Source organism: Corylus avellana, chromosome ca4 (assembly GCF_901000735.1).
Source record: "Corylus avellana chromosome ca4, CavTom2PMs-1.0".
Lineage (NCBI taxonomy): Eukaryota > Viridiplantae > Streptophyta > Magnoliopsida > Fagales > Betulaceae > Corylus > Corylus avellana.
Genome location: NC_081544.1, coordinates 4942100 through 4958476, shown reverse-complemented (window position 1 = coordinate 4958476; position 16377 = coordinate 4942100). Strand labels below are relative to the sequence as shown.

At 35.5% G+C, this 16377-nt stretch overlaps 2 protein-coding genes across 3 annotated transcripts; one reads left to right on the top strand and one right to left on the bottom strand.

The window, feature by feature from the left end:
• Positions 1–2118: 2118 nt before the first annotated feature.
• LOC132179481 (proline iminopeptidase) lies at positions 2119–10336 on the top strand. The gene is made up of 11 exons (XM_059592215.1): positions 2119–2265; positions 2714–2916; positions 3495–3593; positions 3702–3812; positions 3907–3969; positions 4099–4192; positions 4783–4880; positions 5568–5669; positions 7819–7932; positions 9229–9303; positions 10011–10336. Exons 1-11 carry the CDS (start codon positions 2142–2144, stop codon positions 10113–10115), a joined length of 1188 nt encoding a protein of 395 aa, XP_059448198.1. The 5' UTR covers positions 2119–2141; the 3' UTR covers positions 10116–10336.
• Positions 10337–11213: 877 nt separating this feature from the next.
• On the bottom strand, positions 11214–15413 carry LOC132179171 (uncharacterized). 2 transcript variants are annotated; one of them, XM_059591823.1, is made up of 10 exons: positions 15175–15413; positions 14314–14378; positions 14169–14230; positions 13037–14059; positions 12867–12942; positions 12645–12767; positions 12442–12549; positions 12258–12353; positions 11927–12141; positions 11214–11682 (listed from the first exon to the last, which is right to left on the bottom strand). In XM_059591823.1, the coding sequence occupies exons 1-10, from the start codon at positions 15317–15319 to the stop codon at positions 11424–11426; spliced, it is 2172 nt and encodes a 723-aa protein (XP_059447806.1). In that variant the 5' UTR covers positions 15320–15413; the 3' UTR covers positions 11214–11423. The 2 variants fall into 2 exon arrangements, with proteins under 2 accessions (XP_059447806.1, XP_059447807.1); XM_059591824.1 differs by having other exon boundaries at positions 12451–12549.
• Between the last annotated feature and the right edge of the window lie 964 nt (positions 15414–16377).

The window sequence follows — 16377 nt, the reverse complement described above, 5'->3', positions numbered from 1 at the left end:
ACGAGTCTCAGACAAGGTCAAACAACAAGCTGCCAGAGGGCTTTGACTAAATTCCCATTACCCAAGTACCTTGGCTAAGGGAATTGGGGGGTAACTGTTGGGAATAAATTCACCCTACAAGCCCATCAAATTCTCAGCCCAATGGCCAATGATAGGTCCACGAAGATATTAATTAAATAGCAAAGGCTATTTAATTAATTAATAGTCTTATATTCCAATCAAGATAATATTGGAATAAAGACGTCCTACTTATCTCTACAAGATGACTAATCAATATTATCTCTACATAATATCGGTTGAATGTTTATCTCTGCATGATAACTGTTGAGCTCTATTTCAACTTTGGACTCTCAAACCAATTCAAATAAGAAGATCCAGTTAAAGTCTACTTCAACTCCCCAAGCCTATAAATAGGCCCCTACACAAGGTACTAAAACATCTTGAATTCTGAAATATCCTCACACATATTATTGAGCGTATTGAATTATTGTTCGCCGAAACACAATATTTCTCTTAGAAACTATCTGACTTTGGCATCGGAGTGTCCCCGGTCCTCCGGGGACCCCCTTGACAATATTACTTTTTTGTAGTGATTTGGAGTGCACGACGACGTATTGAAGACCCTGAAGAAAGCCCATCCACCATGTTGAAAACTGTTCTAACAAATCCTAACCAACTAATTTGGTATTAAATTTGTATATCGTGTCAAAAATTGTAAATTATTTATTTGAAGGGAATAGAATCCTAATTAGTTATGTTTAAGGGGTATTTTTGTCTTTTCATGTTTTAATGGACAAAAATATCCTTCAAATTTAATTAATTGAATATTATTCACTTCAAATGAATTGAAGATAATCCTAATTCATATTCGAAAAGTCATGAGGCCTTTTTTTTTTTTTTTTAGACATGTCCACACAAGAGGGGGAATGAGGATTTGAACTAGTGACCTCCACTTCTTTATGCGTGGCCCTAGCCGATTGAACTAACTTTTGGAGACAAAAGTCATGGGGCTTGGAATAATTAGATACGCCACTAAATATACATGATTAGATTCCCCTCGTCATGCTCATGTGATCCGTGTGTCACATGCATTGTTTAGTTGATATGCGTAGAATAAAGAAGGGAAATGTATACTTTACTCCTTTCAAAGTTTGGGGCGATTTTCAATTCGACCTCCAATGTTTCAATTTTTGCAATACACCCCTCAAACTTGCAAATTTTTTTTTTTTTTTCAATTTGACCAATGTTATCCCAAAATTTCCATATTGCCCTTATTTTTTTTTTTATATATTTATTTATTATTTTTTATATAAAAAAATTTGGATCTGGCCATTTTTGCACCCTCAAATTTTTTTTCTAAATAAAAAAATTAGGGGCAATATGACAATTTTGGGATAATATTGGTCAAATTGAAAAAAAATTGCAAGTTTAGAGAGGTGCATTACAAAAATTGAAACATCGAATCAAATTGAAAATCACCCAAAACTTTGAAAGGATAAAGTGTAATTTTCACAATAAAGAAACTAAAAACAAGTAATGGTACAAAAAAAAAAAATTAGACATGTCAAGTTATATCATGAAAATTAAAAGGTGCAAAAATAAATTAAAATATAAGTTACGTAATAGGCATAAAGTATATTGATGTGAAAGATCAGCAAGTTAGTAAAACAACTTCAATCCTAAATCACTCAAATTTCAACACATTGTTGCCATTTTTCACAAAAATTCTAATTGATTTGCATGTTTCAATTCACAAAAAGGCTTATTTAATTATTAATTATTACTTATCCCCCCCCCCCCCCAAAAAAAAAAAATAGTAGCCATTTTTAAATTGAGTAAATTATATTAAGCTAATTATAGATGATAACATTGTGAAAGCATATAATATAAAATAATGCATACAGTCCATATTATTTTGATAAAAAAATATTTAACATAAGTAGGTTAAAAGGCCATTAGGCATATGCAATGGGCCTAATCATAGTAGAAATTAACAAAATAATAATAATAATAATAATAACAAGACAAAGAATAATACAAACAAATTGGGTAAGGTTTTTGTTTTTGTTTTTTAGTGAACCAAGGATTCTAATTGATTGATGATGTTACTGATTGGTTGATGACCATGGCCATGATCAACAATGAAGTTAGGGTTTATTCCAAATGGAACCTTTATTCGCTCATTTCCTCCCACCATTTCATCAGTTATTCCCCACTTCACTCCACTTCTTACTCCTTCAGTCTCCAAGAATCCCACTGCCTCAGGTCTCTCTCTCTCTCTCTCTGTGTGAGTGTCTGTTTGTTTTATTGTTTGTAAAGTTGAATTATTTGTGTTATATGGGTGTTTAGTGGTATGATAATTCTTCCTAGTTCTTACCCAAAAAGAGTTTTTTTTTTTTTTTTTGGTTTTGTCATTTCTGAAGATCATTTGCTATGTGTTGTGTGTAGATATCCTTATTATGTGTGTGTTTTGGTTGTGTAATCACAGAATTTCCTGCTAAGATTCCAAATTTTCCTCAATTTTCTTCTATTAGTAATAATTTCTTTGCTTAATTAATCTATACCTTTCTGAGGATTATTTATTTTGTGTGTTGTGTGTGTGTGTGTGTATATATATTTGATATGCGCGTGTTTGTATAGGCACTACGATTTTGAAAATTTATATTTTCAAATGGGTTTGCTGAAATTGCTAGAGTTTATTGGGGCTGTGCAGGAAGAAAGAATTTAGTGCTACGTGCGCTGAATTTTGGATACAAGGGTGAGAAACAGCTAATAGGCTTGATGGAGTCTGAAAAGGAAGATGTGGGATTAAACAGGAATCTCTATCCAAATATTGAACCCTATAGTACTGGTTTTTTGAAGGTTTCTGACATTCACACAATCTACTGGGAGCAGTCGGGAAACCCCAAAGGGCATGTGAGTGGATCTTTATCTAATTTAGACTGTTACTTGTTTGTTAACAATTAGCTTATACATAGTCATTAATACAATATTTATAATCCATATATCTACTAATAGTTCATCAAATATGTTATTTTCATAATTTGTAGATTAGGACGTCTGTTGCGTGTTCAAATTGTTGTGATGAATTTCAACAGAGAATGCCAGTTGGCCTGCTGATAGGTCTGTTGAGTGTCATACCAGAAGACCTATGGGTGAAAAGGTTAGGGAAGGACTATATTTGGCCTTTCAAGCCACCAAAAGTTGGCAAATCTGTTTCCATGAGTTCAATCTATGACAGCAGTCAGCATAGATGTGATTGTGAATTTTTTAGATTAACTGTTAGCATTCTATTAGAAGATGATTCACAAAATGAAATGAAGTTTAGATACTATGGTCCTTAACACGCATATTTAGCAGGCATGGACATGAAGTATTGTCTCAAAGAGTTTCAATGTCTATGTTTTTCTCTCTCGATATTTCCATGCTGATTTTTGTTTATTTATTTATTATTTTATAAATTGACTTATCAAAAGAAGAACCTTATCTTGCAGCCAGTTGTGTTTCTTCATGGGGGTCCAGGAGGAGGAACCACACCGAGCAATCGAAGATTCTTTGATCCTGATTTTTACCGCATTATTCTATTTGATCAGGTTATTTTGTGAATGTTTTGCTAAATTATTAGCTACATTGCATTTGTTTGTTCGTTTGTTTGTTTTTGTTTTTTTTTTTTAAATCAGGAAATATTTCCTTTCTTTCAGCGAGGTGCAGGAAAAAGTACACCCCATGCTTGTTTGGTAGAAAACACGACATGGGACCTCATTGATGATATTGAAAAGTTAAGAGAACACTTGGAAATTCCAGAATGGCAGGTGAATATTTCACATTTGGTTTTAACCGAAAACAAATTTTCGAATTCTTAGTGAATGTAACTTATCGGTAACTTTCTTTTTTGTAATTATGCAGGTGTTTGGGGGGTCATGGGGAAGTACACTTGCTCTTGCGTACAGCCAATCACACCCTGAGAAGGTGTGTAACTTTGTTTTTTTGAATATTATTTATTTCATTCAACACCCTGTCCCTGGAAAATGTTGTCTGTAATTAAGAAATTTCTTATTTGGTACACTTTCTGACAGTCTTTGTGATTTTCTTTATAAGGTAACTGGCATGGTCCTTAGAGGAATCTTTCTTTTGCGAAGGAAAGAAATTGATTGGTTTTATGAGGGTGGTGCTGCTACCATATACCCTGATGGTATGTTGCATACAATTTCTTTGCTAGTCTACTGGATCATTTATTGCATATGTGTGGCATAAGCAATATAATATGCCTTCCAGATTGATGCTGGAAAGTATTTAAGAGCTTTAGGTTTCAGTCTCTCTTAATTTCACTTATTCAAAACTAATAATGTCATTAACAAATCTATAGAAGTACTTTTTACAACGACTACACTTATCAAAAAAAAAACAAATCTATAGAAGTACTTTCATAAATTGGAAAACCCGTCAACATTAGTGATGATCGTTTCACTTTTGTTCGGTCATTCTTTGAACATTCCAAGAGTTTTATGTTTGTCGCACTTTCCAATTATAGGATATTACTTAACGTTGTATGCAGTCTTGAAGCCTTACTAATTATATTTTCTAAGTGATGATGCAAGACAAAGAGGTTTTAATCTGCTTAGGGACTCTACTGCATAGCTTCATGAAAACCAAATATATGTTCTTGTGGGTGGGGGAGGTGTTCATTTCATAATGCGTTGATTTGATGTTTTGCCCTGCTGGTAAAGTAATGAGAAGTTTTCTAAGTGGTTGAATGCTTTTGTATATCCTCACAATGTACAGCTTGGGAGCCCTTTAGAGATCTCATTCCAGAAAATGAGAGGGGAAGCTTCGTTGATGCCTACAAGAAGAGATTAAACTCTGATGATATGGAAACACAAGTAAGAGTTTCTTCTGTTTTTGGATTTATGCCATCCTTCGGTTGCACGGTTGTTGAACTCTATCTTTAAAATTGTATTTGCAATGAGATCTTTCTTCTCTCTCTCAGACCTCATGCATCAACAAGTATATTGGTTTTGCTATTAAAATGAAAATTTCAGAATTATTCTTCTGTTTTTGGATATATGCCATCCTTCGGTTGCATGGTTGTTGAACTCTATCTTTAAAATTGTATTTGCAATTAGATCTTTCTTCTCTCTCTCAGACCTCATGCATCAACAAGTATATTGGTTTTGCTATTAAAATGAAAATTTCAGAATTATTATCTAAAATTACAATAGAGGCAGGTCCTGCCAATCAGGTGTAGCATGGATTGTAGCATGGTTGGCCAAGTGGAATTTAGTATGTGTTATTGTGAAGTTTCCCCTACATTTCATTTATATAGGTACACAGCCACTTCTCTTTAAACATGGTACCGTTCTTTATGTGCAGCATTCTTAGTGTAACTGCCTTGAACTGTTCCTGGTTTAAGTATCCATTGGCCCAAATGCTGCCAAAGTGTGTGCATTTCCTGTTGAGTAAAAATGACCTCCCATGCATTACCTTTTGACTTAATTGCTTATGACTCTGTAGTGATTGTTATATTTGAAAAATTATTTCGTTTTCTTTACTCTCTCTCAATCTCTTAGTATGCAGCTGCGAGAGCTTGGACCAAATGGGAAATGGAGACGGCTCATCTTCTCCCAAATGAAGAGAACATCAAGAAAGGCGATGATGATGTTTTCTCGTTGGTAAGTTGATTCTGTGAGGAATATTGTGGTTTTCTAATAGAAACATTAAGCGTTTTCCTATCAGAAAAAAATGCATTTAACTCTCTTTTTGTTTATTCCACGAGCAGCCTGTTCTAATCAAACACCTGTTTCCTTTTATATAACCTCTATGTATGATATGATACTGGTTGCTGTAGGCCTGTGACAAGATAAAGTAAAACCACTCATAATATTCAATATATTGAAATTACTGAATCTCTGTTTTTTTTTCTCATGCAAATACTACAAAAGTGCAGCTTATAAGTTCTGACAGGAGATGTGAGGGGTAGTTAACAGGGTTTCCTGAATTTGATATGGTCTGAAGTGTCAAGACATTTGAATTGTCTGTAGGATTTACAGTTGACCAAGTCATTACATTATTTCCAATGGCTGTTGTGCTATCATTGATTAGAAAACACCAGCTTGCTGTTCTCACTTTCCAGAATTCTCTCCCTTTTTGTGCTACTTTTCATCTTCTCAGGAGTAACTTTAACACAGTATTCACTGTAATAGCTGCACAATATAAATTCGTGTTTAGATGTCACTATTTCTTGAGGACTTTTCTCTTTGTGATTTTCTTTTAATTTTTACTTCTTTCTAATTCTGTTTACTTTTCATTGCCAAAAATTACAGTGGCCAGTTTGGTTGATAAATCTAAATTGCTTGGTTGGGAGGCCAGGTTCTTTTGGTGCATGCATGATGCATAACCCCCAGAAAGCACAGCTCGATTGTCGCTTGAATGGTGGCTCTCAAGTGGTGCTACTTGAGAGCACTGCTAGACCGCTGCTCAACAGGCGGTCAAGTGGTGCACCTCCAGGAAGCTTTGCTTGAGCTCCTGCTCAAGTGGTTCTTGTCAGCTGGGCATACAAGGAAAGGAATTTCACATGGCCACAGGATCCCACTCGATTTCTATCCAAATTCTGATTTAATTTCGGCATTGTTAAAATTAAAACTGTGCGCAGTGTAACAAAAAGGAACTGAGTGAAAACTTCAACCGTATTATGACCAAAACTGAAACTCTCGTACAGCACCTCAGAGTATATTACAATTTTTAGAACTTCAAAATATACAATAATCATCCAAATGGGGAAAACCCAACAAAGATGGCAAGTCCTGATCTAATATGGAAGTTAACAATGCTGAAATTAAATCAGAATTTGGATAGAAATTGAGTGGGATCCTGTGGCCATGTGAAATTCCTTTCCTTATATGCCCAGCTTCGCTCAAGCAGAGCTTCCTGGAGCTGCACTGCTCGAACGCCTGTCAACGGTGGTCGAGCGGTGCTCTCGGGTAGAACCACTAGAGCACTCATCGAGTGAGTAATGGTCTCTTGTAGCACCTGTTTAGAGCCGCCGCTTGTCGTGCTGTGATTGAGCGGTGATCTCTAGGGGTTCTGCATCAATCCAGTTATGAAATGGATTAGGTTTTTGCATAAATGTCCTTATTAGAGTTATGAGGGAAATGCTAACTCCGAACAACACTGGTTTGGAAGTGAGTGAGCACATTTGTCATTGTGGCCGTTTTTGTTAATAAAAGATCTTAAAGATTTTAAGAAGCAAACAATAAATCATCACAACGCAATATTCGGTTTGATAGTCGAAGGGATACAAAAATTGGGTTATCGATTCCAGGGTTTAGAGAGGGATAAGTACAGAAATGTCAAGGTTTGTTAGTCAGAAGAACAGAAAGCTATGCATTTTAGTGGAGAAAAGGAAAATGAAAATCATAAACATTTTTAGGTCAAAACAGTTTAGAAACGGCTTGATTAAGGACACCCAAATATAGCTGCAACTATCTGGCATAGCTTTGCATGAAACGTTTCATTACTAAAAGCATTTCATTCTTTTTTTTTTTTTTTTTTTGTGGTATTATGGATATAATGATTTTCTTTGTCTATGGCAATAATGATTCTCTTTGTCTATAAATATTTTCTTTTTAAAGCAACACTTAGGGACTACAAAACTTAGTTTCATACTGTTGAGATTCTGTTACATTTGTTTTTTGGGATTTTCAATTTACGATCAGACAGATCCATGCTATTTTCATTTGATTGGATATCTTCCAAGCTGTGGATATTTGAATGATTGAAATTTTCTTCTATTAATGACATTTATTTTTGGGCTTTATGCAGGCATTCGCAAGAATTGAAAATCATTACTTTGTGAACCAGGGATTCTTTCCTACAGATTCTTTCCTTTTGGATAATGTTGACAAGATAAGGCATATTAGCACTACTATTGTACAGGTAAATGTTTCTGTTGTCACCATATACATTCTGGTCATGCTTTTTAGTAACTATTGAAGCATAATATACTGAGACAGGTGATACATGCATAATGTTTACCGACGTGATGTCGAATGATGAATCATTAAAAAAAGGCTTTCGGGAGTGGATTGAGATCCAATGCAATTGACAACCCATATTGTTCGTAATATGGGCAAACAATTGTGAGAGGGCCCTTGTTGGACCTACCTGCTCGGGTAGGTATTCAGGCAGCCCGAGACATATTTGGACCAATAGGCCCCATAAGGGAGCCCCTCATATGCAAATGGGAAGCGTTGTAGTAAACCATTTTACGCCTTATGAAGGTTATTTTTCTTGGTTAACTGAAAATATTTTTAAGTTGAATAATATTTTATGCCGGGCCAAACACTGAAAAATAGGAAAAGCCTTTTCCAGAAAACATTTTACGTTGAAACAAATGGGGCCTTAAATAACAAATAGGTTCTATAAGAGTGTCTGGGAATTGGGGACAACTTGCATGCTTTTTGACATGAAGAGCAAGTAGTCAATTATGAGGACATCAACTTAACAAATCCCTGAACTCCAACTAATTGGACCTGCTAGAGAGATTGGTGTGTTATGACTTGGTATTAAAAGCAGAACTCTAATTTTTGAGTACTTTAAATGCAGATTTATATTCTAGTGCGTGAGTTACTTACCAATAAAAAAAAAAAAATTTATATATTTTATATGATCCTATTCATCATTGATATACATACAAACCCACAACACATATATGTTACCTCATTTTCTGACAGGTAAGATTTAAACATGAGACCAAGCCCAATTATACCTCACTCTTTGCCACCTCAGCCACAGCATCACTAAAATCTGATTTTTTATTCTTTTTCAAGTAACAGTGGACCATATTTTTTAGGGTTACCCTCCAATTCCTAAAACCTCCTTCTACAGGTTCACCTAGCACCTCCCTCTTTTAAAGAGAAGTATCACCTGGCTGTAGGGCCAGTGGGAATTCTTCCTGCTGGTATGCTGCCTCTGCCTCTGATGATTTTTTTTTTTTTTTTTTTTTGTTGACATCCTTAGTTAAGTGGTCATGTTGTCAAAGTTTAGATGTTTACTTATTTGTGACATCTTTCGAGGTGTAAAGAGTACTCCAAGTATTGTTGATATTGCGTTGCAGCAAAATGACTCACATGTGCTACCTTATGGGTAGTCATTAGGTATGCCCCTTGAAGGTTCAGTTGAAATCAAAGTTTGATGCCCAAATCAAAAGACTTTTTGTCTTTGACTTTGCAGGGAAGATATGATATGTGCTGTCCTATGATGTCAGCATGGGATCTTCATAAAGCATGGCCAGAGGCAGATTTTAAGGTAAGAGAAATGCTCTAGACCATTCATCTTGCTTGTTGCAAAGTATATTTGTCTTTGATCGTTACTCGCTTTCTACACTTTAAAGAAATAGGGTAGAATTAGTGTCAATCTGGATGAGCAGTTGGTGCAGGTTGGCAGCCCTGGTTTGTCAACTAATTTTTAAAATTTTAAAGATAGGGGGGACATGCCTTGCACATTTTGTATAATGGTGCTCCTTCATTTGCCTATAGAGATTCTTGTGTTATTCATTATGCTGTTTCAAATGGTGCAGTTGCAGAATAGGAACACAACGTACCAAAGTGCGGTCCATTAAACCCTAGCGTTAGTATGTATAAACGAGAATGAGATTGCAGGAAGAGACATCATAGCCTTGAACTAAGGCCATGGTTCTATATAAACTAAGAAAACAGAAAATTATGCTTGATTGCAATTCCTTAGTTTTTTAACAATTTTCCTTTTTTTTTTGCCTTTTAACTTTTTACAAAGTATCATTTTCCTCTGAATATTCCAAGTATGAAAACATTGAAAAGCCGGGCAGAACCATTTAGAGTTCAGCATTTGCAGATACCTGATTAGCTCAAAGAATGAAGCTGCTGTTATTTCATGTTAACAGACAGTTATTTGCAGTCAATATTTCATATATCCTTTAAGTTCTGGTTCCATTTCTTATATATAAACAAACTACTTAATAATGCCCCTTTTTACAGGTTGTTCCAGATGCTGGACATTCTGCTAACGAACCTGGAATAGCTGCAGAACTTGTGGCTGCAAACGAGAAGCTGAAAAACATCATCAAAAAGTATGTGGACTAAGCCCTGCACACAAGATGAGAAGATGAGAAACGAGCTTCCTGTTGAGCAGGCCATTGTCACTTTGGCTAATAATTAATGTATGTTGAGTTTATTGTGTCTTGATCAAGACAGTTTATTGCTCTGCATTGGCACTGCCCAATCTTTCACTGGGAACAAGACATTGCTTGTCAACATAATATTAATGGGAGGCATGGTTTATGAACATGTCACCTTTTGTATTATATCTTGAAACTTGCAATCTATTGTCTTCTGTGCGTTGCAGGAATGTACAATGCAATAACTTTTTTCATTTTTTTTTGTTTTTTTTTGGAAATTATCTCTTATATGAGTAGCCGAGGTAAGAACCAAGCATGCTTATTTGACTGATGGGTTTGTGGTGATTTCTATGATAATACATAAAGCCCCAGCCCATACATGGAATGTAATCTTTCGCCGTTTCGCAATTCTGTATTTCGAAATAGGGCTTGATTCTTGAGGTAGTTGTTCTAAATACGGTTTTGGAATTGCTTTCAACGCATTCAATTCCCCCAGTTGCTTAGATTTAATAGAATCTGCCAAAGAAAGGTTATCTTGGAATTTGAATTGGTTAAAGAATAAGCCGAGGAATAGGATCTTCAGTTCATTTAAATTGAATAATATTTTATTTTTTGAATAATATTTTTGTCTTTTTATTTTTTAAGGGAACAAAAATACTCTTCTAATATAACTAACTGGATATTATCTAGTTCAATGGAGATGATCCTAATTCGACAAGCTGTTCATGTGTGGTGTAATAAACCAGGATGCTCTACATTTGGAAATTCTTGTTATTATTACTCTCGCCCTCTCCTCTTTTGGCAGGGGACCTCTCTTACAGGTTTTGTACAATTTCTCCTTTTACTCTCTTTGGGCAGGGAAATTATAGGGGATTTGTGTCTTGGAGCGTTACAACCAATATTGTTTTCAATCATTTACCTATTCACTCGGACGATAAAAGTGGTGACTAAGTTCTTCAAATATTCCCGTCATAATCGATAAAAGAAAAAAATATTGAGTTCAAAGACCTATTGATAGAGAAAGGAAGTGTATAAATAAACATAAATACAGGCATAGAAAAAATAATCAATTACATTGCTTCTCTCTTTTTAAATAATCAAAACAAATCGGTTTCTAATCTCAAATGTTACAACATACACACATGCTTGAAGGAAATTACCAATTCCCAAAAGCCGAAGATAGTTGAAGAAAAGCCTGAAATTTAAACAGGAAAAGTACAATTCAATGACATTATTGAACAAGAAGAAGATATCATACACTCAACAAGGTCATCTAGGCTTGTTGTTTCCTTGTGCAGCTCTTCGGTACATGGATGCTATGAAAAATCGGCTCCTTTGGAATGGTTGCAGGCCTTCTTCCCCGTGACAACGACCTGGAAGCAGTACGAGTGGAAGCTTTAGTTCCTGGGGCAGCATTCTGAGATGGCTTTGCCACATTCTTGGGTGTTAAAAACTTTGATGAGGTTTCGTTAATGACACTGAGTTGACGAGGTGTCATGAGGGAAACAGTTTCCTTTCTACTCGACATAGCTCTGCAAGAGGATCATCTAGCTAAATCAATCTAGTCCATATATTTTTGAGTAATGTTATTTAGTAAACTAATATATGATTGCCATACAACTTGATGTGACAGTAAAAATCAACCCCTTAGATCAATACTTGTAGGCTGATTTTCACTGTCAGTTTATTCCAATTGTATAACACTTTACTAAATAACATTACTCTATATCTTTGGTGATCGAGAGCTGAATATTTGATAAAAGGATTAGTACTTACCCACTAGGCCTCACAAGTTTTTGTTGTATAATTGGTGATTTAATCTTTTTCAAGCTGTTCTGTAGTTTTTGAGCTGCTTTCTCACGTTCCATTGGTGAAGTCACAAGATGGGGTTTCTGGTGTGAAGAAATGGCACGTCTACATGGAGTCATAGGTGATAATTTACGTTCCACTTCTCCTTTTGAATGCTTCAAGCAAGTACTTCCAATCCTTACCTGGATATTGTCATGGCAGGTTTTTAGCATAATCTCTTCATAGAAAAAGTTCAAACAGTAACAAGCAGGGCATAATTTTTCTTATTCTTTTCTCTCTTCATGTATTAGAGACTTACGGAATGATTCTCTGGTGTTCTTCTGTCCAGTTTCTTTTCACCACCTTCATGTATATCACAATCATTTTCACTTTTTCTACGGCATCTTTCATTCTTCTGTGATCAGGAAAAATGTATTAAATTATGGACCTCCATCTGATCCCCTGATGAAAAAAAAGAGTCAAGTTTAATAATTGTAACTTACTTGGATTACCTTCAGATGTTTTCTTTGTGATGTTTTCTCTGTTGTAATTTCTGACAGAGGTGTAAGGATTTTTTTCTCCAAGTTTGCTTCCTTAAGAATTCTTCTTTCCTAGAACAATATAATATAGTTGACATCAGATATGAAGGAAAAAACAAATTAAATGATTCTTTAAAGTATAATGGCCTGAAAAAGGTTTCACATACATCAGTTCTCAACCTAAAAGGCTTTGGATTTGTAGGCTTTGGTTTCCAATACTTCACCCCTTGAGAACCAGAGGCAGCAGGGATGGAACCCTCCTTTAATGTCTTGCCTATTACTCTGTTAACCTGCATCATTTTTTCAAGCATGGAAAATGAGACCAGATGAAGGGGTTTTATGGGAGTAGATGTCATAAAACAAATATAATGTTCTACTAAAGAAGCCACCTTTTTTGATATTTTAGAAATCTCTTTCTTCCCCAATATTAAATTTCCATGTTTACCATCATTGTGATTCTGTACCCTGTAACCACTTGACAAAAAATACATTAATAAATGAAGTGCAAGAAAATAAGAACATCAAGAAAATAAGAGATCATAAGTGCACAAGTCAAGACCTGTTATCATCTGATGCTAAAGCATTCTCCTTTTCATCATCATCTCTGGCTTCACTGCCATTTTCAGTGTCATCACAAGCCAAAATATTTTCCTTATCATCACTTTCCTTGACTTTAGGGATTTTCTCTTTCCCTGAACTTGATACTGTTTTATCCTCTCGATCACTTCCTTCACTAGTCCCTTCAGCCACTGAACTTTGAGCTTGGGATTTTGGATCTTCATTTTCTCCTGAATCCCTCTCTTCAGAACTTGATAGGGAGATAATGTCACCTCTTGATGCATCTGAGAAAACTTCAACTGAATGCTCACCTTGCTGCGATTTCACGGTTTCCGAACACTCTTCATGTGCATTTGCTTCACCGCTGCACCCTTCAAAAGAACCATTCCTTGATTTCTCCTCTATTTCCATGTCACTAGAATCATCATCCCCTTCATGAGGCACATGATCACAAGAGGGTTTTATGTCTTTGCCATTATTCTTTCTCTTCAAACATCTCGAAGATTTGGCTTCCTGGACGTTGCGGCTGCGAGAATTCAAGGCATCATAAACCCGGCTTTTAACCTCTCTCCCTCTTAATTGTTTTCTTGAAGCACCACCTATAGGCAATGATTTGTCATACCCCAATACATGCTTCTTTCCACCGGTGATCTCAAGCTTCTTCATTGCTTCACATATTGTTCTCACAGGCGTATTCAGTTCTGAACAAGTCTTTGTCTTCACTGCTTTCTTTGGTGAGTTGAAGGCTAAAGCCTTTGCTACCACTCTATTCTTGGGCACAGCAATAGTTGTTGCTTTCGGATTCCGAACACTTCTAAATGTGTTGGGATTTGAGAGGCGCTTTTTATTCCTTGGAGTGGTAAAAGCCTTAGACACATCAGAAGGCTGTTTTTTCTTTGAATCTGGGGTTGCTGCACTGGCCTTATGAACCACTTTTTGAGAAACTGAAGAAATTAGTGCTAATCTTGGTATTCTAGACCTCGAAGATTTTGGGGGAGCCGTAAGTGGGCATTTCACATTTCCACTAGCAAATAAAAAGTACAAAAATAAGATCATGAAAAGCTGAAGTTTATGGACAATGACTCAAAAGAAGAAGAGAAAGAAATTAGTGGCTTAGAGCTGTGCATATTTACCTTGCAGCTTTTCTATTTAGGGCTTTCCGAAGCCGTATATTGGGACTTCTTGCTGCCATAACCTGTATATTTAAAAGCCATCAGCTCTAGCTTGATCCAACAGTACTCAAATCAATTTTCAGGAACAATAAAAACCACCACTAACCCGAAGAACAAAATCTTTGTAGATTGCTTCGGAATCTATTTCTTCTTCATGTTTCTGATCACATCCTGAGGCACAATTATACACAAATATATAAGGAAAGTCAAGTGACTTGCTTTGCAAATTGGAAAACAATTTATAGTAAAGAGTAACTCCTGAAGACTACTAAAGGCTAGTCAATACACAATGAGCTCAAAAGTCAGTTCAAATTCCAACAAGAAAATAAACACTTGTGCATTAAAAGGGATGAGATTTCAACATTCTCCATTTATCAACTAGTTCGAATCTCCCTCCTTTCTTGTGTGGATGTGTTTAAAAAAAAAAAAAAAACTAGATCCAAACTCTCATTTGATAGCTAAGGCTCAATATATGAAATATTTAACTGAAACGAAAGTGAATGGTGGAGTCAAGATTCTAACTCTGGAGTCCGGACCTATGCTGTGACATCACATTAAATCATAACTTATTTCAAAAGTTTAAGCCGATAAGAAAGAGAGATTTAATCATTTAAATTATATTCTAACACCAATTTGGGTTTTTCATTTTCTTAAGAATTTTGAGACCCAATACCTCAAACTCATTTTCCTACTCTTTCTTCTCACTTTACAGTCCGAAACAGGGCACATAGTGAAAGGGGTATCAAATTTTGACGGAAAAAAAGAAAATACATGCATTCTAAACAGCACCATCACCATGCTAATCTAACATAAGCAATCAAGAAATTTATATATAAAAATGAGCTAAATGAGGGAAATTTTGAACTAATTGAAGAACTCTTTTACAAAAACAAATTAGTGACGAAAAAGCAGAAATGCAGTTGAAATGAAGAATAGGGTCTCCGACTGAAAGGCGAGAGGAGCTCACCGACACGTAAACAGAACCAGTAGCGGTCGTCGGGGCAGTACTGATCGGGTACGGTGAAGTCCACGAACTTGGGCGCTTCGATCTCCTCGTAGAACTCGTCCCCTTGTTTTCCGCCGTCGATCTGCATTTCTTGCGGTTCCTCCATTTCACAGAGAAAGAGAGAGAGAGAGAGGAAGGATTAGAGAACCGAGGAGAAGAGGGAGCGTGTTTGAGTGGCACTGGTTTTTTTTGGTTTTGGGATTTGGAGATGGAGGATAAAATTTTTAAATTTTGTTGTGAAACTAGCCGTTGGGGAAAAGGGTTCTGAGATTCGGACAGGTTGGTAAGAGAAACGGCATGTAACAGATCTGGACCCCTCGTTCCAAGTGAAATACGATTGGGGAATGGGGATCAAAGTGGGTCTCACGATTAATGCCACGTATTCCTCACGTATCTCATTTTTATATCACTATATTGATGTAACGGTATTCAGATAATTTTTTATTTAAAAATAAATAAAGATGAGATCATATGAATATTTAGAATTACTCGGATTTCACATCATTAATACTGTTTGAATAAACGCAATTCAGACAAGAAATGAGAGCAGGGATCGTCAAATTACAAAATTTAAGCTATTCCTTGCATTGAACTGCTTGAAAAATGCCCATTATTAAAAATGTGACATGTTACTGAAACAACTAAAAAGAATTTTCATTCTAAAAGTCTTATTCTTTATTTTTGAAGAGACACTTCTTCTTTATAAAATCAAGAGAAATTTTGGCTCAAAACTTTTCTACAACATAGAAAGCAAAAACATAATAGAACTATACTCAATTTTCATCGGCAATATGCCATATTTTTAATAGGTGACATTTTTCAAGTTGTTCAATGCAAGGAATTTCATGAATTCGTAATTTGAGAATTTACAATTTATTTAAACTTGTTAAGAGATCCTGATTTGTGTGGAGGACCTATGTCGCGAATAGGTGAGCTATGCACTTAAGAGCACCCTGCACCGCCCTCTAGCATAAAATTTAAGAGAATCTCATAGAATTATCTGTTGTTTATGTACTTGTGAGTCGTGAGGTGTATGTCCCACATTAAGAAAATATAAAGGAAAATAGTACTTAATATACTTAAGTAAACCTAAACTCATTAACTTAGACTTTTGAGCTATTTTGGGCTAGAATTGATGTCCTAGTATGTATATTAATTTACTCG

Excerpts from the sequence above, each read along its gene's own strand:
- LOC132179171 (XM_059591823.1), bottom strand. The coding sequence starts at position 15,319 with ATGGAGGAACCGCAAGAAATGCAGATCGACGGCGGAAAACAAGGGGAC. Across the intron at positions 12,768-12,866 it reads TTTCTAAAATATCAAAAAAG|GTTAACAGAGTAATAGGCAA; the intron begins GTGGCTTCTTTA and ends AAAATGATGCAG. Across the intron at positions 12,550-12,644 it reads CTTTTAGGTTGAGAACTGAT|GAAAGAAGAATTCTTAAGGA; the intron begins GTATGTGAAACC and ends ATATTGTTCTAG.
- LOC132179481 (XM_059592215.1), top strand. The coding sequence starts at position 2,142 with ATGAAGTTAGGGTTTATTCCAAATGGAACCTTTATTCGCTCATTTCCT. Across the intron at positions 2,266-2,713 it reads CAAGAATCCCACTGCCTCAG|GAAGAAAGAATTTAGTGCTA; the intron begins GTCTCTCTCTCT and ends GGGGCTGTGCAG. Across the intron at positions 4,193-4,782 it reads TGCTACCATATACCCTGATG|CTTGGGAGCCCTTTAGAGAT; the intron begins GTATGTTGCATA and ends CACAATGTACAG.